The following is a 21,844-nucleotide window of genomic DNA, read 5'->3' as shown; positions in this document are numbered from 1 at the left end:
CTGTGAGAGAGAGAGAGAGAGAGAGAGAGAGAGAGAGAGAGAGAGAGAGAGAGAGAGAGAGAGAGAGACGCTTCCTTGAATGCAGATGACAGTCCACTTCTTACCCTGATGGAGATGCAGCATCCTGGTGCATTCAGAGGACACGCATGATAATCCACCAGTCCGCTCTCCTGCTCTGCAGCTGCTGCTCCGGCTGATCCCGCAGATGATAAAGTTTACATCCACAATGCACATGCACCCTGCCTCGTCTCGCCGTCTCTCTCTCTCTCTTCAAGCGCTCGCTGCCTCCCTCTCCTCTGCCCTCCCCTGTCTCTCCCAATCTGGCAACGCGCATCGACTCTCCTCTCTTCTCCTCGCTCGCTGCCGCAACGTACACATTCCCTCCTCTTCGCCGTCCCCTCACCCGCCCAGCCAGCCTACCGGCTTTATCCCTCCTCTGACTGTTTCTCTCTGGTTTTTGCCTCTACGTCCCTCCTCCCTGAGCGTACAGGACGTCTAACATGTGTTCGGGGACAGGGAGGGGGTTTCTGCTCGGCTCGCATCCCCTGAAGGTGTCTCTTTCCTCAGGGGACAAGAAGCGTGGATGGGGTGGGGGGTTTGCAAATAGAGGGAGGAGTTTTTTGAGGGGTGACAACGGTGTTAAGAGGGAGAGTTCAACGTGAATGGGCAAATAGCAGCCGGCTTGTGATGTTTCACTAAACAGACCAAAAAACAGACAGGGACAACTGGAGACAACTGTGTGCTACATCTGGGTATTCCAAACCTTTTAAGAACAGCACTGTTGGAGGTATAGTCCAATAAGATTTAAGGTACAGTGCAATATGATAGTGCCGATGGTGTATTTTGCATGAAGAACGCTGTTTCAGGTCGAAGAACGCAAAGTAACAATGATTTCTACCACTTTTTAATATTACGTACTGGTCAGAACCACAATTCAATCAACAGAAACATAACTCTTCAAATACTGTGATATAAATAAAGGGTTAATACTGCACTACAGATAGAACAAAATGTTATTCAGGGAGTTGAAGTTGTGACAATGCGTTCTGAGGCTTTGTTTTGTTCTGTTCTACTGGTTTTGTTACTTCTTTTCAGTTTCACTTCTGTGTTTTGTTTCCTTGTTCTGGATTCTGGTCAGCTCTATTCCAGTGAAGTTTGGGTGTTCCTTCCCGTTTCGTTCAGCTTTTTATTTTATTTTATTTATTTTTTGCTAGTTCTACTTAAAGCCCATGAAACAAGGACCATCAGTTCCGCACCACTTATTAAAATTTAGAATTACCTTCCTCTGTTTTTTGAGTGATGGCCCTCGTGAGGTTCCTTTGTGGTCAATCATATGATGACTAGGATTATGTACCCACTAACACCATGGTTGCAATCATAAAACTACAACTAAAATAGCTATAGAAGTTGTTAATGGGATATTTCCAAAAATCYAGCAAGCGCAAACAATCATGAAAAGAAAACCAAAATAAAAACAGCATTGTTTTGACAAAATACTGTATGAGAAGTCCTCCACATCTGATCAATTTGCAATACTGTGCAAAATTCTCAAATCGTTCCTTTTTGTCTCTCGCCACCGAGGCGGAGGACTTAGAAATGCTTTCCATCTGTCCGTCCGTTACAGTTTCAGAAAGCTGTAACTTTCACATAGAAAAGCTAAAAAAAAAATCACCTAACTTGGTATGAGTCATCCATGTTGCATGGTGGTCATATGACATCATCAAAGCCCCACCCCGCAAAAACGGGAAGTTTTTTTTTTTGCCTTGGAAAGCTCCATCTCTGACCCCTCTTGATCTAATCAGCAACAAATTTTGTCAGAAGACAGATAAGTTGATCTCGCTTTCAAGCATAAAGACTTTTTGGTGAAAGGCATGGTCATGGCGGTGCGGCGAAGTCAGACATCACGTCGTTGACATACATTTGGCTCTAAATTCCACATATTTCAGCCAATCTGTGCCAAATTCACTATAGTTGATTCTGATCCAGCTCACTACAGGAATGCAGTCCAATTTTGGGGGGCGTGGCCTAATTCCTCAAAAAAAAACTCCTAACAGTTGGTCACCAATTGATGGCGATGGGGAACATCAGCGACGGTTGGTATCGAGTTCCATCTAGTTTTCTATATCATACTACCAAGCAACAGTGGTCGCTGGTCAATAGAGGGAGCTAGGGTACCGCCCCTCCTATACTTTTTGGGACAGAAAAATTATAAAAGTAAAACAACAAAATTAAGTATGTACATATGTTTTTAGATGTGCAAGATAAATTTTTTATAGGTATTGATGGATAAACTAATTTTACTTATGCGCATTGTAGTGTTGAGTCACTTCTGGTTCACTCCAAGGCACAGAAATCTTTACCACTGCAGACTAATGTTAACACTTGGACATGCACAGTAGATCCTCAATGCAAAAGAATAGAGTCTCTGTGTTTTGAATACAGGTAGTGGGTCRACATCACAGTTTGGCAGTGCAGGTCCCGTAGCAAACCAGAAAAGAAATGGAGGAGCTAAACAACACAGCTAAGTCTCTTAAAACACAACACTTTTAGAAGACAACACAGTAGGAGAAACTTAAAGTATAAGGACTTGAATCCAATCAGCCAGACACAAAGAGCAGCAGAACAAAGACGGGAGAGTTTACACTTGATCACTTTCCAAGACCTGGTTAGCAAAAAGGCTAACAGTTAGTAGCGAGGCTAATGATACATTCACAACGAACGTGTTATGAGTAGTGAAAATGCGCCCAACGCCTCAAGTTGGACACACTACGTTCAGACTGGGATAAGGACTAGAGGCGCGTCTGAAGAGGGAGGAGAGTCTTGGGTTTTTTCCAGTCTGTCTTCGGCGGATGAAATAACGACAAAATAAAGAAAACGGCTTTGCTTTATTTACTAAAGAGCAAGTGAACGTTGCGTACACCAGATAATTAATTAACCAGGTGATTTAAAGGCAGTCTGTTTGGTTAGTTTCACCACTCCAGGAGCTGCGAGATGACAAACTATTTTTTGTCCTGAGCCCAGTTTAACACCGCAGTCAGTTTAACGAGCTGTTGACCCACATCGCTGCTGTTATCTCCAGCCAGAACACCAGCTGCAGATTTAATCTAAAGAGCTCCTGTCCATCTGTTTTGGGTTAGTGGGCAACATTCAGGAAACTGTCACGTGGAAAAATGAGTCTCTCTGATTGGTTGACGCCACACGTCGAGCAGAGAAAGTTCAGATTTTTGAACTCGAGCATCAGCTGCTTTCGCCGCACCGCATGCATGGAAAATGCTCTACCGCTACCTTCCACTTCCTTGCGTGCCGCGCTAAATGGACTTGACGCACCTCGAGACCCCTAGAGGCGCATCTACCATAGACTTTGCATGTAAACCGGCCACTCCTGCAGCTCAAAACGCGTTCGGTGTGAACGTACCATAATGCATTGTTTTGCTTTCACTGCCTCCTTTTTCAAGCAAGAGAATCTGACCCAACATGGATTAAAACAAGTGCAGATTCCAGGTGTACCACAGCAAGTTCTCTGAAGCAGCACTGAAGATCACCATGGAGGTTTACCCAGTGCTGAASAAGACCCAGCTGAAGACTCATCTACAGCCTGGATGATTTCAGGAGCTCCAGCTCTTCGTGAGGAACAATCTGCAAGACACTTTCTCACGGACTGTGACGGTGAAGATTATCATCACATCTCCTCTGACCACAGCTGAATCTGAGAGGAGCTTCTCAACACTGAAGACAATCTAGACTTTCCTCAGGTACACAACACACATCTCACTGCACTGACCATGCTCTCTATAGAGAAGAATCTTGTTAAAACATCCCTGACTTTAACAAGAGAATCATGAAAAAATTTGCTTCTCAGTTACAGAAGAGCAAAATTTATGTACAACATAAATAAATAAATAAATAAATAAATAAATAAATAAATAAATAAATAAATAAATAAATAAAATATTACATGACATTGTAATGTTGTTTTATTGTTTTGATTTATTTATAAATACAGTGGTGTGATAYAGCTTAAAACATATTTGATTGCTTTCTGAGATATGTCTAATTTGGAGTTGTAGTCCCTCTGGAGAGAAATCCACCAGCTGCCACTGCCAAGCAGCCAGACCTTCTTGTAATGTTTCCAAGTGTTTTTTGTTAATAGGGTTAGGGACATAGTCATTTTTCTTTGTTTGTTAAGCTACTAAGATACTGTTAGTTTACTGTAACTATAGGAAGAATTTTCTAAACTCAACCAAGAACCAGTGTTACACTGATACCTAAAAAAGGACTTGGATTTTCAGGTAACTTCTGACACATTGCTGGTAATAAAGAAACAGTTTTGAATTATTTTGTTGAATCTATGAAACATACCAAGCTAAATATATTTACAATATTTTTAGCACCATTTTAGATAAAAAATTTTAAGAAACTATTAGCTGAAAACTTCATAACATTGTTTAACATACGACACAATACAATAATATCATGACAGTACAAGAACTGGACAGAATCTGAGTGAAAAATCAGCCACGGTACAAAGAAAACCTTTAGAAAGATTGATGATGACACTGTAAACTCAAAGTCTTAAACATTAAAATCATATGAAAGCCTTATAGTTCCACTGATTTCTTTGTTTTATATGTAAAAACATGGTTGCTAAATTTGCATCTTGGGTAAACTTTCCTCTAAGTTAGTGTTGACGATTGATTTGATTGTGCAGTTAAACCTGGGATAAGAAATAAGGACACCGGGAAAAATGTTTTTCCTAAATTCTGGAACATTTAGTGCCTCCATCCTATGTTTATCTCTGTTTTGAAAGGCAGAGAAGATCAACAAACATATTGGGAAAAAAATGGTGAAATGAAACCATTTGGCAGCCGAAGAACAGACGTACTTGATGTTGTGTGTGAATGACAATAAACGATTCTGATTCTGATTCTGAATGGTTTGAAATTAGACACCAACTCTTTAACCAGTTGTAGGCTGTTTTATTCAAAAAAGGATTAATTGACATAAAAAAAACACTAAGGCACTGATGACGAGTAGTTCCAAACACTACAGTGAATTGATGTCAGATAGGTGAAGGGTGATGGGGTTCAGCTCTTTAAAGATCTGACAAGCACCTCGTCTGATGCGAACTAAAGCTGCACTCTGGATAAACCAGACCAAGCTTTTGAAGAATCAACCCAACACAAAAAGAAAGCACTGACAAGGGACAGATAGGGACAACCGAGGAAGAGGTCGAGATCAAGGGAGCGAAGGCCAGAGAGGAAAAGAAAAAAAGAAATGCTTGGGTCTGCTTGGTCCGAGGAGCTGATGGGCTCTAGCCCATCTGCCGCAATCACAATCAGTCTCAGCTGAACGGCTGTGACAAACTACAGCTTGGAGCCCATAGCCTCAACCAGCCAGGACGCCTACAAGGGCCCAGGGACACAAGGAGGGGGTAGAAACAGGAGAAGGAAGGGAATGAAGAGGAGGGGGCACCTTCTTTTGTCTCGTACCCAATAGGACCAGTGCACGAGGAGGCAAGCACCGGACGGGTGAAAGGGGGAATTAAAAGGGTCTCTGTGACAGGAGTGCTCGGTTAAAAAGGGGAAAGAAAGGACAAGGCTGACTTAGAGCCCCGCACTCATTGTCACTAATGTCCTGAAAGAACAATGACACTAACCACATGAGAAAATTAGAAATGAGCGTGGAGAAGGAGTGCCAAGGTGAGACAGTTGGAAGATAAAAACAGGTAAATTCACAGGTCTGAGTTGAGATTGTATCATTGTGAGAAATCTGGCATCGATTTACCAGCCGTCATTAAAAACTGACACGTCCCGCCATGTCCCGGTTGTCACATGCCTCATCACGCTTGGCAGCCTTGATCCCATTTGTCATCATAGCACTCAGAAAGATTCATGGGGCCTGATTATTGCACAAATCATCAAAATGCCATGCAACGAGGTAATTGTGTTAATCATAATATGGCAGATGTCTCAGAAGAGGAAATCTGAAAATAAAGTGAGCACAATTTGATTTGAGGTGATTTGATTTGAGCAGGTGGTTACCAATTAGACACCATTGTCCTGTTTGAGTTAAAAAAGACAAATAGAGGGCTGAGTCAGCACTAAGACACAAATGAACCATAATCAAAAAATGTTGAAGGCCTTCAATTTTAATTTGTTAAAAAACAGTTTTTTGAGCTCTTATTGGGATCATGGCTAAAGGAGTTCAGTAGTGGTGGTCAGCTACACAAAAATGTCTCTTTGAATTTTCAAGTCAAATTAAAATTTTAATCCCAAGATGTGAGTTTACGCATGTGAGTGAGTTTATAATTACAAATCTGATCGCAAGTAATTCATTTATGTGAATTCTGTGCATGTGCTAAGGCTTAAATTAGGTTCAGGCTAAAGCTAAAGTCAGTTTTAAGCTAGGGCTAAAATGATCTACAGACTAAGGCTTAAACTAGTTTCAGGCTAAGGTTAAAATATATTTACACAAAGGTTTAGGTCAATTTTTAAAATTTTAATTGAATGTACATCACAGGGTTGCCAACTCAGTCCCTCCAAAATACGGGAGAGATCTGCCGGGGGCGGGGCCTAATGATGTAATTTGGGACATCATCACGTTTTTTTCCCCCAAAATTTAAGTTACGTCCACCTAAATAAGATTTTATATTGTTTCTGTTATTTCATTTAACATGATGAGTTAAAATTAAGGATTTAATCAACGCAATGTTGTTATTTTTTTTCCTTACAACGTTTCAGCTGCTGATGGCCTCAGTTTTCAGAAGGATAAAGACATGTAAATATAAATATGTCGTTATTAGAAAAACATGGTCATTCACCACACTAACAATACCAAACAAATGCAACTCAAATTTGAGTTTATCTCGAACAGTCTGAATGTGACATTCACATTCATGTCGATTTTTTCAAATTCGACATTGTTTTCTTTTTAGTATGCGGTACTAAATTGGATACATGTCTGATGTTTTTCAAGCGACCTCAGTCTATAAACGCTGCACTGGAGCAGCTGACCGGAGGCAGGTTCAAATGTAAATTGTGACCTAGCCTAGCTATAGGCTAAGACTTATCTATCTATAGGCTAAGACTTATCTATCTATAGGCTAAGACTTATCTATCTATAGGCTAAGACTTATCTATCTATAGGNTTATCTATCTATAGGCTAAGACTTATCTATCTATAGGCTAAGACTTATCTATCTATAGGCTAAGACTTATCTATCTATAGGCTAAGACTTATCTAGCTATAGGCTAAGACTTATCTAGCTATAGGATGAGGTTTAAGTTAGTTTTATGAGAAGACTAATGCTTTCTTTAGGCTTTAAGCTGACTTTTTTTAGACTTTTTTTTTCTCCGGCTTTGATTTTTTTTTTTTTACCCCAACATCAGGTTGGTGACATGCTTGGCCATTTAAATGCTGTCACCATATGAATAAAATATTATTTGTTCCAACTACGTGGTGCAATTATGCATGTCTGTATTTGTAAAAATTTGTGTGCGTGTACGTGCACGTGTGATGGCTGTGTGTGTCGAGTGATCTGCTGAGCTCATTAAGAAGCTGCTTATTGCTCTGCCAGGGGTGTCGGTGACAGATTCCACTGTTTGGAAACACACAGCCGCCCACACAGCCAGGCTGGCTCCACCACTGTCACAGGCACACACACACACATGAGCACATGCACATGAACGCATACACACAAGCTTGCATTCCTCAGGAAGAGAGGGGGGAGACAGTGCACGAAAGGAAACAGGACAGAGCTCGGACAGCGGCTGAAGAGCCGGTGGGTCGATATGGATTTGGAATGTGGTGAACGGTGGTCCAGGTAAAAGGGAAGCTGGTTGTGAGTAGTGTTTTGTGCACAGATGGATAAAAAGTGTGTGTCAGCACCATTAAACCACAGTGAGGAGTAGCCTGTTACACGGATTCTAACCATAGATGCTTTTTATGAAGTAAAATCAGCAAGTTAATATATAAAAATAACCAAGTATGACTACAAAACTCAGTCATGTTTCATAACATATAGTTTTCCAAGTTGGGTCAAGACGAATCTTTGATTTTAAAGCCTGTTGTAAGGGTAATAAAATGAAAAGCCAAGTTTCCACTAGTTGAGACTCTGTAAAATATCAATAAAAGCACAATAGGCAAAACCATTCCAACTCATAAATCTGACTGAAAATAGCCCAAAAACATGTCAAATGTTCTAAACTTAATATTGGCAACAAGTCTTAAAGTTTGGAAAGCAAGCTMAATACATTTTGAGATGTTTTCCTAGAAATGATGAAAATAAAAACAGAAAGAGGTTAATCTGTGTTAGCAAATTGGTCAAAAATTTTAAAACGCCTTTTGGTAAATTTGTTCTTTTTCCTTCTGCTGGTCCTTTTTTTACGGGTCGTCACAACAAGCAGACTCTTACAAATAATTTAGTGATCGTTTAATGCCCTTCCTGACGCAACATCAAAATTACGAGAGCACCAGCACTGACCACCCAGCTAACGCGGTCTATTTTTTTTAGTAAAGTTAGATATCAAAAATAACAAAACATTAAAAACTTTAAATTAAATGCACAGGATTAAGTTAGCACTTGATGCTGTACATACTATGTTGAAGTATTTGTAATGTACGAGTACCAGCAACGTCTAGATTATGATGTTCAGCTATTGCTTGTTGAGATGTTCTGAATGATAACAAACACCCCCAGTCTCCATTTGGTACCCACATATAAGCGAGCAAAGAAGTGTGAAACTTAAGCTTGGTTTATACTTYAACAAGACGTGAGACAGCGTATCTGTAATTTCATCATTTCACATGTCTTTGTCTGACTGAATGTTTATAGTAGTGTAGAAGATGGGGTATAAATAATCATAATCCCTCCCACTGGTCTCTAAATGTAACATACGTCACACAGAGCTAAGCATAAACGACAACAGTGAGAGCAGTATAGATGATTGTTTTGTTCACTTGACCGTGTATCAGATGAGTGAAGAGAGGCTCGTGTTGTTGGACGAGGAGTCGGTGAAAGAAAAATTTTTCATTTTCCTTGTCAACCACAGAGATGAAAARAAGACTTGGGCGTTGATGGCACATTCCTTTGCTCCATAGGATCAGATGAGCTGCTTCTCAAAGCAGTCCATCTTGCTAATTTGGGGCGACGGTGGCGGAGTGGTTAGGGGAGTCATGCCGTAACCGGAGGGTCACCAGCTCGATTCCCCTTCCAGCCGTCTCAGTCAATGTGTCCTTGGGCAAGATACTTCACCCGTCTAGCCCAATGATAGTGGTCAGAGGGTCTGGTGGCGCTGGTGCATGGCAGCCCCACCTCTGTCAGTGCTTCCCAGGGCAGCTGTGGCTACAATGTAGCTTACCACCATCAGTGTGTGAATGTGTGTAAGTGTAAAGCACTTTGGGGTCTGGAGGGACTTGATAAAGAGCTAAATAAGTTCAGTCCATTTAACATTGACCATTTAACAAACAGCTTCTGTTCTTCTGGGATCATTTTCAGCAGAAGGATGCACTGCTCCACAAAAACAAACACATCCGCAAACATCTGGCCAATCAGACAATGCAAACCACATCTGCAATGGGTCTTGGGGCAATGTACCAGACAGGGTGCCAGTGGGAGATAACAGATGTAAGTTACACACAAAAGATGTGAGAATGGAGGTATAACTCAGCTTTTCAACATGGCGCTCAAAAAATTACCGTCTTTGTACCCCACCAAAAAAAAGGAACAAAAAATCTCTTGACAAAAGCCATTTTTTACTCTGGCCCAGCAAAAGAGTTGGTCCTGAGATTTGTGGTGAAACAGCAGAAATAGTTTTTGGGTAATAGAACTGGAGAGCAGAGAGCTGGTGCTAGGTGAGCTCCTGTTTCGGTGTATAAAACAGTGCTACATTAGTAAGCAAGGCAAAAAATGGGACACTGTTGGGCTGGGTTGGGACAAATAGCAATAACATCTCCAAGTGACCAATCACATCTGATCAAATGAACATTTAAGATACCTAAAAAAAAGAGAATAGATTGCTCCCTCTAGAGTGTTGTAGGGTCAGACTGGACAAACGTTTACAGTTAGATGGTTTACTCTCTTTGCAAGTTTCATATTTGAGAACGCATCCAAAATCTAAGTACAGCTTAAAGAAAGCGAACTATTAGTTAAAGGCAGATTTGTCACACTGAAGGTTCACATTGTGTCTGCGCCGCAGTTTTCCCTCGACGACATTAATCTCCAGCAGCTTGATTACAGATGAGTGACCAGAGGCCAGCTCACGTCACTTGAGCTCATTACCCTTCCAGTCGATATCTCAGTCGAGGTGTGTGTTCCGAGTCAGACATTAATCACTCTGGAAAGGGTGGAGTAGGGGGTACTTCCTCTCTTTTCAGCAGCCAAAAGATTATTAGGCTTTAGCGAACAACCATTTATTGTCTGGTTTCAAAGCAAAGGGCTGTAACATCATCTGGAAACACATCAGAGGTATCTTGGATGGTTTCAATCCACCCAGATGTTTAGCTGTCAACTAGCGAGGTGGTTTTGAGGGAAGGAGAAGGGGAGAAGGGGTGAGACGAGCAAAAAGGAAATGCCAAACTTTGGAGAGGCAGTGTGTTTGTTTACCCAACACAAGCCAGCCCAGGAAAACTGCAAACATCCAGACTGATGCAAACCCCGTGATGTCTGCGAAAAGCCCCTCCAGAGACCAAGTATTTGTGTGTTCGACTGCATATGTGTCAGTTAACTGCTCTGTGGCACGACAAAAATGATTACGCACTTCGGTCATGTTCCATTAAGCAGGGTGATGGGGGGGCGGAACGACTCGGAGCATGACGACGGTCCAGCGAGACTTCATCTTCCTCTGCGTGGATCTCAGGAAATACGTGCCTCAAGTCATCAAAAACTGGAATGAGYGGGATTAACACCGATAAAGATAATCTTTAATTAAGTTTTGAAAAATCTTTAAATTTTAAATCCCTGGTGTAATTAACAAAGAGCGGGGAGGAACTGCAGAGGAATCCTGATCAAAGAGATTTGCTCTGGAACACACATTAGTGGCAAGTTTAAATTTTTACTTAAATAAATATTAGACACAAAACAAAAACAATACGAGAACAAACAAACAAATCAAAAAGATTAAAAAACGTCACAATTCTGGATACAATGCACATCACTTTTTGCCTTGTAGAGGTGTAACAACATCGATCTACGTCAATATATTGATTAAATGATTAATAATTCAATTACATCAAGGAGAAATAAAAACATTGATCCATATTGTCATCATATGCCTGATTTGAATCCATACCATATCGATCGCAAAATTGTGAAAGGAACTGAACCAAGTTCGTATCATGACAGACTTTGTGATAATGAGAAACATCGTATCTTCATCCAAACAAATTGATACATCATATCCTGATAAAGCTGGTGATTTACACCCCTGTTGACTTGTACGCCAAGTTTAAAAAATGCATCTTATGCAGACTGTTAGCATATGCTAGAAATGACTTTCAGCTGCTAGCTCACTAAACAATAGCTTAATACTTGTAAATGTGATGGTAAATGGACTGAACTTATAAAGYGCTTTTCTATCCATCCAGGMCACTCAAAGCGCTTTACACTACAATCTGTGTCCTTATTTATCCATTCACACGGCACTCTACCAGATCTCCTTCAAAGCTAACATGAACAATCATCTATGGAGACTAATCAGTGCCAGTCACATTCATACACTGATGGGACACACATCAGAGGCATTAGGGGCGAGATGTCTTGCCCAAGGACACAAACGGCATGTGGGCATGGCAGGGAGTCAAACCTGTGACTTGTGGGTCCCAAAGCCGGCTGCTCTACCACTACACCACAGCCGCCTGGCGTTAAAGCCTTTTATTTCTTTGTTACGGTTGATAACCTTCAGCAGCCATTTTGAATCAATCCAGTTTAGATGTACAGTACATCCTATAAAGACTTTGGGAGTTTCCAATGTTTCACAAGAACATGATAAGCCACAGAAATTAACAACTACATTTTTTAAAATCATAGTTGCACTTTTGAGAGTTGCACAGTGCACCGCTGAGGTTTATACTTGATTTTTACAGTGGTGCAGTATTCTCCAAAAGTACATGTGGCGGTATACTTTAACACTTGTTAAATGTTGTGAAAAGGAGAGCTAACGCTTGACACACAAACAAACTATTTACAAAACCTGAGAGGTGCCTGACCATTCACCGCATCACTGCACAGGGCTAGAGCGCAGGGATCGGGACAGCGTGCATCCTCGCATCGTGCTTAGGGTTGGTATTGAAAGGGTTTAAATCAACACCGGTGCTAAATCGATACTTTCTAAATGGTACCAGTTACGGAATTTAAATCGGTACTTTAATAATAAATAAATAAATAAACACACACACTCACACAGATGTTTATGAAGCAATGATTATTTCTGAGTCAAAGTCAAACTTGAAATTGACCAACATATTAACTTAAAACTATTAATAATTTGTCTTTGCACCAAATATTCTTAAAGCATTTGTTGTAGGTGGAAGTTTCTGCATCCTTATTTGTAAAGTGACACCACACTTTGGACCGTTTTGCTTTCAACATCTCGACTATAATATATAATATATAACTGTTAACTGCAGCGGCACCTGTTAGCCCCTCTCCATGAACTCGGTTCTACTCGATTCACTTTGGGTCGGGTCGGTTCTGCTCAGTGTCCGTGTGTCTCCATGCAGTGTGTCCCTCGCTCTGTGGGTGTGATAATGTGCGGACCATCCGCAGTGGCTTCAACTGTTGTGTTAAAAATAATAAAAATTTTATTAAATTAAAAAGCCGTTGTGGTCTTACCATTTGGAGTTCACTTATTTATTTATTTATTTATTTATTTATTTATTTATTTATTTATTTATTTATTTATTTATTATCACTGTGCTGTTTAGCTAATTGCTTGTGTAACAGCGGGCGGTCAGTTTGTTCGAAACCTCCTGTGATATGCTCAGCTTCGTCTCCTCCACCTCTCTCCAGGAAGTGTTTACAAGTTCTGCCTTTTTGATCACCTAAAAGGCAGTTTTATTTCATCATGTCGTCATATCGCGCAGCACGCTCATATTCCTAAACAAAAGCAGCTCTCTCCAGGAGGAAATTTGCTGTCAGTCAATCCAAGAGGTAATCCATGGGCAGAATTCTGCTGACGTCAAAATCATGAGTGCTTTAATCGCTTCTACCCACTTAGAACCACTGGAGAGGAGGTTCTGAGACAGCGCGGCTGTGGAGTGCGCTTGGAGAGACGTATTGAGCYGAGACCGAGCCGAGTTGAACCACGTACCAGAGCGTCTGTGGAGATTGTGTGCCGAGGCTGTCACTGTTAACAGTGAACAGAGGGTGCAAATTAACAGCTTWCTTTGAGGCACAGAAATAAGGCACCGAAGTAAGAGTTGTGTTTCGGTCTGTGTACTACCACTGATGTTCGCCCCGGTGCCATGCCGGAACCAAGTTTCCATACCCAACCCTAATCGTAATCGTGTTCAGTGCTTAAACTGTAAAGCTAGCTTTAGAGACGGGGTGTAGGGTTCAGTTTTCCGGGAGAGACTTCGAGTAGAGCTGCTGCTCCTTCACATTAAAGGGAGCCAGTTGAGGTGGGTTTGGTGTCTGGTAAGGAAGATCTGGAAGAGGCAGATATGGAAAGAGATGTATGTTTTCTAAAATAGCTTACTTTTTGTTGTGTTTAACTGACGCCGTGCACCATTGTACCTCATCAGATCAGAGGCTCGGACCTTTTTTACAACAATTGTTCAGTTCGCAGTTCACACGTTTTCACCCTTTCCTGTTTGCAGAGAGCTGGGGGCATGTTTTCCAACGAGCCCTGAGCTGAGTAGGTGGGGGGTGGGGGGGGGGAGAATAGCGAGGATGCAGCCACTGTGACATCCAGCAGCCAAAACTACACAGAGTCTATCAACAACAAAACCACACAGGGTGGATTCTTATCACAAAGGGAGGATGTTTTTGCAGCACTTCTGTTAGTCAAAATAATAGCTCACTTTCGTGGGATGCGAATTGCGATTTCCCAAAGCTGCTTTTGATCAAATCTTTCCATTGAGTGAAGAGGAACTTCAGTTAATCGACTTGAATGTTGTGACAAACCCRCTATTTACCAGAGTGTCTGAAATCAGATAAAAAGTTGGGTGTTTTCAATCCGAGCACAACTAAAGTCTTTTTCATCTTCACTGTAAGACAGCAAGTAAATGTCTAATGAGTCAYGGAGAAAAGGAACAGCTATAATTACAGTAGGGATCAAGCAGGACCCCACTGGGGGGAAAGTAAAATAAAATCATTATAAAAAATAGAAATCAACTCAAACACAGCTACATGTGGCTGTAGAAATGCTGACATTGTCCTATTCAGCATTCAAAGCTAGATGAACTGTATAAAACTTGCTGTTTGACCACTGAATTACAGAAACTAGTCAATGTTGCAGTACATCTGGAAGAAMAAGCTAAGATTCATACTTAAGGTTGAAAATGCCAAGTCCTCATGATTTTCTTGTACACTAGCTCCTTTGATCTTACATAAAGACCACCGCRATGACATTTCGGAAGCTGCCTGAGGCTTGCTTCAAATTTGCTTAGGCATGACTTCCTTAGTTACATTATGTATCATTACATCTCATGTCATTTTATGACATTTAACACCTCACTGCATGAAAATTCAATGCTGAAACTGGCWATCTTGTTAACAATATATTTAAGCAGAAAAGAGGGAATGAAGGAAAGTATTAGTCCGTGGTTTTAAAGCAGGAATTCAAAATTTTTTTGTAAACACTATCTTCTGTATTTTTATTTTATTTGTAAAAAAATAAAATAAAAATACAGAAGATAGTGTGATTTAAGCAGGAAAGAGGTAAACTCTTTCCTGCTTAAATCTTAATTTGCATTATTTACTTCCCTCCCACTACTGGGTGGTTATGGTTAGGCATTATATATGTTTGATTAGGTTTACACTACAAAGTTAATGAGATTAGGGAAAAAACATTTTTAGGTTTACAGCCTATTACTTTCATGGTTAGGGTAAAAACAAACAATTTGGTTTATAGACTTTACGGTTCGGCTTAGGAATTAAACATGGTTAGGTTTACATGCTACAAACTTCATGGTTACAATTAGAAAAAAACAAACATGGTTGGGTTTACACTACAAATTTAAAGGGGACATATACAGTATAAAAAGTTCACTTTTTATAGACATTTTCTCATGTACTTTTAGTATGTAGGAGTGCACAAAAATTGAATTTAGTCTCTCCCGGTGCTGCATAGATATCTTTATATTCTGTTTGAGTCATAAACAAGGTCATGGACTTCCAGCTTATCAGTTTTGTGTATCTGTGGTTCTACAGCTTTGTCATATTCATTCTCCTCTCCTGGGTCAGACTCTAKCTCCARCATGTAAGTCTGGATGGACAAGTCTTCCGTTATTGACATCTTTGAATCAATTTTGTAAATAAAACATTTAGGGATCACTAGATAATCATATTTCTGCTATCAAACAACAAAGATGGCCGATTGGGGTGGAGTAGACAAGGATCATTTGTAGTGAGATCTGGAGGGGGGTGGGGAGTAAAGTGCCTCATTTGCATTTAAAGACACAACACCAAAATGGGTTGATCTCAGACGCACCTMAGAACAAGAGTGAAAGAGGAGCCTGTGGAGCTACAGTAAGGAGGAATTCAGACATAAACGTTCTAGTTCCGATTTATCTAGACCCCAACTAAACAATTTAAATGTGAAAAGGAAAGATTCAAACATGTTTAGATTCACACTACACAGTTAATACGGTCATGAAAATAAACATTATCAGGTTCACATGCTGCTTTGTTCATGGTCAGGGTTAGGAAAACAAACATTTAAATTGATATAATTTTTAGGTTTAAGAATGAAACGTGATTTGATTTACGAGCTACAAACTTAATGGTTAGGGTTAAGAAAATAAACATAATTAGGTTTACACTGTAAAACTATACACAGATTTTTTTTTGGAGATTTATTGGATTCTCATTTGTCTACAATAAAACTCTTTATTTGAGCTGTAATGCTAAAGACTGCCTGAAACTTTCATAGCTAGCATATTTTATTGCTGTTTGTGTCCTTGTTTGAATTTTTGGGTGTTCTTTTATGGGAGTTCAATTTTCAGTTAGTAAAAAAATAAGGAAAGGAAGCGTTTAATGAAGACTAGTTATAAATTATTGATGTGATGTAAATATATGTTTATAAAAACTGCAAGGGACAAGTAATTTTTAATACAATATGAATGTTTAAACCCTGTGATGGACTTGCGACCTGTCCAGGGTGACTGTTGGATATGGGCACTGGTGGCCCTGAAAGGAAGAATTGGGTTAAGATAATGGATTGATGGATGCTAAAACCTTTGAGAAAGAAAAAGAGCAACATGAGGTTTTGTGGAGGATGATGTCTGTGCAGGGACATGGATGTCTTCACGAGAATGTTACAATTGGCTATGAAAATGACCTTGAGGGAGCATCGGTAAAAGGCTTCATTAAATCGTTCGATTAACCTCTACCTCTCGTGAGCTCTATAAAAACCAAAGCATGTACTCTAACCATGCCCAGACGGTAGACATGAATCAGAGCTGAAGCGTTTGGCATTTATGGGACTGCCGGGGGGGGGGGGTAGATGTGCAAGGATGGCCTAACCAGAGGGAGGAAGTGAATCCTCGTCAAGCTCAACCGGGGATAACCACAAACCTATCAGGGAGTTCATCAAAGGTTTAAAGTTGGCTCAAAATACCTTTGGAAACTGCAACTTAATGCTAACAAGCAAACACATWCAGTAGATGTTGTTAATTAGAAGAAACACACATGAAAGGCAAGCATTTCAGAGATAATTACATCCATTTCAGCCTTCTGGTTTGCATCTATAAGCTTTGATCAGGCATTTATATGAGGAAAATCCAAATCATGAGGTAACAGACTCTGCCACTGACTTTATTCAACCACCATCAATGCTCCTTGAAGATATTTTGGAGCCTGGACTCTGAGGCCATAAAGTGACCTCTAATAGAGGGATCAGAACCCAGTCATTCACTTCAGAGAGCACAAAAATAGACYTAGAGAGCCTATTAGATCTCCTTGAAGCTTAGTGTGATCAAATTATTGCATTAGACTGGTCAACTTATCCAATTAAAGCTGCAAAATGCATGGGCTTTTTCCCCCTACTAAGCGAGACGGCAAATTTTTAAGGAGGTGGTGTTGGAAGAGAACCCTGTCCACGTCTTCATCGACAGAGCAGGCCTCGGCACATACTTCAGCTGAAGATTACAGCCTTTCATCTGACTCAAACCGCCAGCAGCACACAGGCGTCTCTGAGGCCAGATTTGCCTTGTAGTCACACCATGAGAGGTCCAGATACTTTGAGCGCTTTTCCCTGAGCTTTGTACTACTGTTGTCTTTTGTTCTTGAGGGAGTTTCTGAGATTTGCGCTGATTAAAATGATTATGGGCTAAAAACTCTTAGYAGCTGAAACACGTATWAAACCTTTTACCCACAAAGGGWGTCTTGTCTGTCCCGGGGCYTCATGTATCAACGCACAAAAACTTTGCGTACGCCATTTTCCACACAAAACTCCAAATGTATCAAAACTGGAATGAYGGTGGAAATCTGCCCAGCGCCACACCAAATCCAGGGCTGGCGTACGCACGTTTCTGAGGTTCTGGTTCCATTGGTGACACTTACTGTAGAGGTGATTCTGAGAAACTGTTCATGATTTGAAAATGGTTATTGTTCACACCCGACACACTTGAGWAACAATCAATCCTTCTTTGCGGGTGACAATCTGATTTTTACTCCCTTGCTTACTTAGGATTTTTTCTTACTCTCATTATATTGAATTCATTATTATGACCCCCACACGTGAAGCGGGAGTCATATTGTTTTCATACTGTTTTTTTTTTTTATCAGTGATTTTTGGTCAACCGTACCACAAAAACGGCTGCACTGATCAACATGAAATTTGGCAGGGCTGTAGATGAGTCTGACCTACACTGCGCCAGCCAACGGTTTTACGATAGACCCCATATTTGAGGAGGGGGCTCCTTTCAAATTGGGGGTGTCAGGACATGCAAAATCGCTTATAACTCAGAAACTGTTCAACATAAAAGCTTCAGATTTCACATGATGTTTAGCTCTGATGAGGGGTCAACCAACACCCCCCCCCCCAAAAAAGCCCCCCACCCAAGCCACTACAATTTTGAGATGCACCTAGTAGCATGACATTTATTAGGAATAAAGACTTCTGAGTTCCAGAGCATTTGTGTGCGGGGGTCATTATATTAACACTATGCGGTATCTAGTTTAATCTACGAATATATTCTAGAATCTAGAAATCATTTCTGATCGGCATCTTGCAGGGATCAAACAAACGTCTTTCACACATGTAGGAAGTAATTTACATCTGTTTAACATATGTAAATGAGGGCGTGTCAGGGGAGGAGTCTCACGTGCGCTCAGTTCCATTTAATTGTGATGTGCGAAAGAAATGTGCGTGTATTCCGGTGTTCGCACGGTTTGATACATCAGGATTTTTTTTGTGCGTATGCCGTTTTCTGGATTTGACCGTACGCTACGTTTCAGTAAGAAATTCACGCAAGTTTTTGTACATGAGGCCACTGGTGATTTTAAAAAAACCTCACACAGTGACTCCTGGATGTGGGCACCAGTGACCCCTGTGACTGAAAGCGGGTAAAAAGATAAAGGATGGATTGATGGATAACTCAGATCWCTACCAATGATTAGACGAGGACAAATTAGCATTTTCAAATCTACCCACAGGCAAACTCAGTTACACAAAGCAAGTAGTATTACTTTTAATCCCTTAACTGAACTGACCTCTTTTTACTCTGGTTCTCTGTGAAGCAGCTATGATCATGACAAATAGATTATTGATCGGCAGATGTCGCCTCTTAATTCTTTTCRGTTTAGGTTGCAGCTGCAGCTGATTGCTTCATGCAACCTGCCTTGTACGGAGTGCATCTCCTGCTGAGTCCCCCTTCTCACATGCTTTGTGGAAAGCCCCCAGTCTGCCACCTCCTTGTCCTGTAAGGTGTGGACTGGGGTCACTGAAAAATGCCATCTGCTCCAGCAGGCAAAAGAATGGCAGGTGAGACCTGCTTTGGCCTGAGTGATCCCCAAAGCGACCAGATATGGTGAACCTGACCCAGTAAAAAAAAGAATACTAAAAGAAGATCTATGCTAAAAAAAACAGACCAGTTCAGTTGAATGGGAAAGCAGAGAGAGGGAGAGAGAGAGAGAGAGAGAGAGAGAGAGAGAGAGAGAGAGAGAGAGAGAGAGAGAGAGAGGAAAATATCTAATCTGCATTGTTTTAATCCTCAGGGAAGATTACGCAGTCACGGTGCCTTGACACAGCAGCTTGCCAAAAAGAGGTCATGCCTGCCCGTCATGGTTTTTAGYGCCGTGGAGCATCCATATGCCCATCGCACACATGTCTGTCACTCAGCAAAAGTCTCTAATGAACTCTGTCCTCCTCGGCGCATCAAACAAACTTCAGTGCGACGCTGTTTGAGGCCAACATTGTTTGAAAGCCTTTGTGGAAGACACATCATCAAGCATTAATTAAGAGGAGCGTAGAGCAAACAAACGATGAATAACCAGAAATCCTGGCTCAGTGATACAGTAGGTTGTGTCTAATTTGGATTTGCTCCATCTGATGTTGACACAGCGCTGTGGAGCTTTTGTTTTCGTCTGTCAAGGACGTGATCGTGTTGAATAAAAGGGAGCAGGAAAAGCTCGGTCAGTGTCCCACTGGGGTTTTGTGCTTCATCAAGCAATGATGCCGACACCGAGTGCAAGATACTGTCTGCATGAGGGTCTTTAGGACAGCAAGGACACAGCAGATGTTTKTGATGCACCATTGAAAGGGGGTTAGAAATATCACAGGCTTGAAATGAGTACACGCTGACGATTTACAGGCTAAAAATGTGCCTGCGAGGAACTGAGTGCAATCATCTTTGTGAAAATTGCCAAATTTCCAAGAAATATAGTAATTGAAAAAAGAAAGTAGATCAAGAACAAGCAGGTTTGGAAGGTTTGTCAGAGGAAAGCTTCTTCTAAATAAAAAAAACAAACATGGCAGCATGATGTAGGATTGTAAAGTTGAATTTGAATGAGCCACAATCCTTCTAAAACAGTGTGTGTGTTGGAAAGATGAAACCAAAGTTAAGACGTTTGGACACACTGTCATTTTTTGGGAAAGCAAAAAAACACACCAGCACACACACCTCAAACCAATTGCCAAGCACAGAGGTGGAGGGGTGATGATTTGGGCTTGTTTTGCAGTAATAAACAATTACATAGTAGAATCTGCTGGGTTGTTGTGTACTTGAGGTTAAATAGGAATTGCCCAGAAAAGACCAGATTATTTTTTATTATGAATTGTAGCGCCCTAGAATTGAAAAAGTGTGTATTCTTTTTCCCGCATGGCTGTACATGATGATTAAAAAAACACAAGAGCTCCAACTTTTTAACACAATCCACATCCATCTCTGTTTTTGTTCCACAAAAATCCAATAATTCGGGTTTTATCGCTCCAAAGATCCAMCAAAAGAACCATACTGAGCAATTTACAGAGAGGCCTCTATGTCTAAAATTGCATAGTTGCCCAATCAGTGTTCTTTACCAGTGTGAAACTGCCCTATAATACGACGTAATGACAGGCATAAATGCAGTAGGTCATCAGGTCATGACGAAAAGATTTAGAGAACTAGAGGAATGTGAGGGCTTCTCTTTTACCTCTTGACGGATTGATGGGCCCCGTATTCTCTGAGGTGGAGGGAAACATCTACTGCTTTGAGAAGTGCTGCCTAATAAGGGGAAGGAGGTGTCCCCTTTTTTTAACACAAGTTCTATGTTTTAGTTGAACAAAAGCCTTTGATTCAGATGGGTGACACTGATGAATGACTCCACAAACAGCTCTGCAGAAGAAAATGGGAACAAATCCTRCTTGGTGGTATGTTTTTCCTAAAAATACGTAGCATCAAAGGCTATGTRAGCCCTTTTGTTTATAATCTAAATATGATTGCATCTCAGCTGTGCAGGATTTCTTGCAGTGATATCTGTCACTACCCTGTAGAAGACAAAAGGAGCTTTGTAGATAGCACTTCCCTTCAGACAAACTAGCTTAGTCTCRCTACCAACATACCAGCCCTTTGTTAGACCCCCCAGTGTCTGCCATCAAGTAGGAATACTGGCTTGATGTCTTTCTTCCACAGAAGGAATATTTTAGACCAAACACTGATATTGTTTTTCAAACAAAATGAAATGCTTTTTATGTGTGAACTATTAGATGCAGTAGAACAGGGGAAAAAATAGGAAAGTCCCAACATGGGATTCCAAAGCTCTCTACAAAAAGTTGTAGAAAATAAAATGTAACAGCTTTGATCATAATAACCCATCCTACCTCTTAATGAAACTATTGCAAAGTCATCACAAAGCATTTGGTGCTAATTTTCAAAATACTGTTGTAGCTGGTGCAGTTATTCCAAGTACATCAAAATCATGATTAGACGATGCCGACAGCAGTGTTTCCCCGGTTATCCAAGTAGGGCACCCCGCACTGTCAACAGCATCATGCCTCCGAAAATTGACCCTCACTCAACCCCTCGTTGCTGAATGTTCCACTACTTCTGTATGGGGAGTGGAGCTAGCATTAATAACCAGAATTAGCAATGTACCACTTGGTTCCGCATCCCATTACCCCACAACCATCGGCACTAGTGTTCTGCTCTCAACCTCCACCCCTCAAATACACACACACACACACACACACACACACACACACAC

The 21,844-nt window shown here is 40.9% G+C and overlaps 1 protein-coding gene across 3 annotated transcripts in view; it reads right to left on the bottom strand.

Moving 5' to 3' along the window:
• The window catches only part of LOC106522871 (nck-associated protein 5), a gene marked incomplete in the record, with an annotated part of 243,923 nt that overhangs the window by 123,812 nt on the left and 98,267 nt on the right, over nucleotides 1–21,844 (bottom strand). Inside the window, 1 exon segment of one of the 3 annotated variants that reach the window (XM_014016098.1) lies at nucleotides 105–391. Coding sequence (XP_013871552.1) covers nucleotides 105–133 — 29 coding nt within the window. 3 annotated transcript variants of the gene reach the window in all.

Source organism: Austrofundulus limnaeus, unplaced genomic scaffold, assembly GCF_001266775.1.
Source record: "Austrofundulus limnaeus strain Quisiro unplaced genomic scaffold, Austrofundulus_limnaeus-1.0 Scaffold138, whole genome shotgun sequence".
NCBI classification, from domain to species: domain Eukaryota; kingdom Metazoa; phylum Chordata; class Actinopteri; order Cyprinodontiformes; family Rivulidae; genus Austrofundulus; species Austrofundulus limnaeus.
The sequence above is the reverse complement of the archived record's forward strand: the minus strand, read 5'-3'. Positions and strand labels throughout refer to the sequence as shown.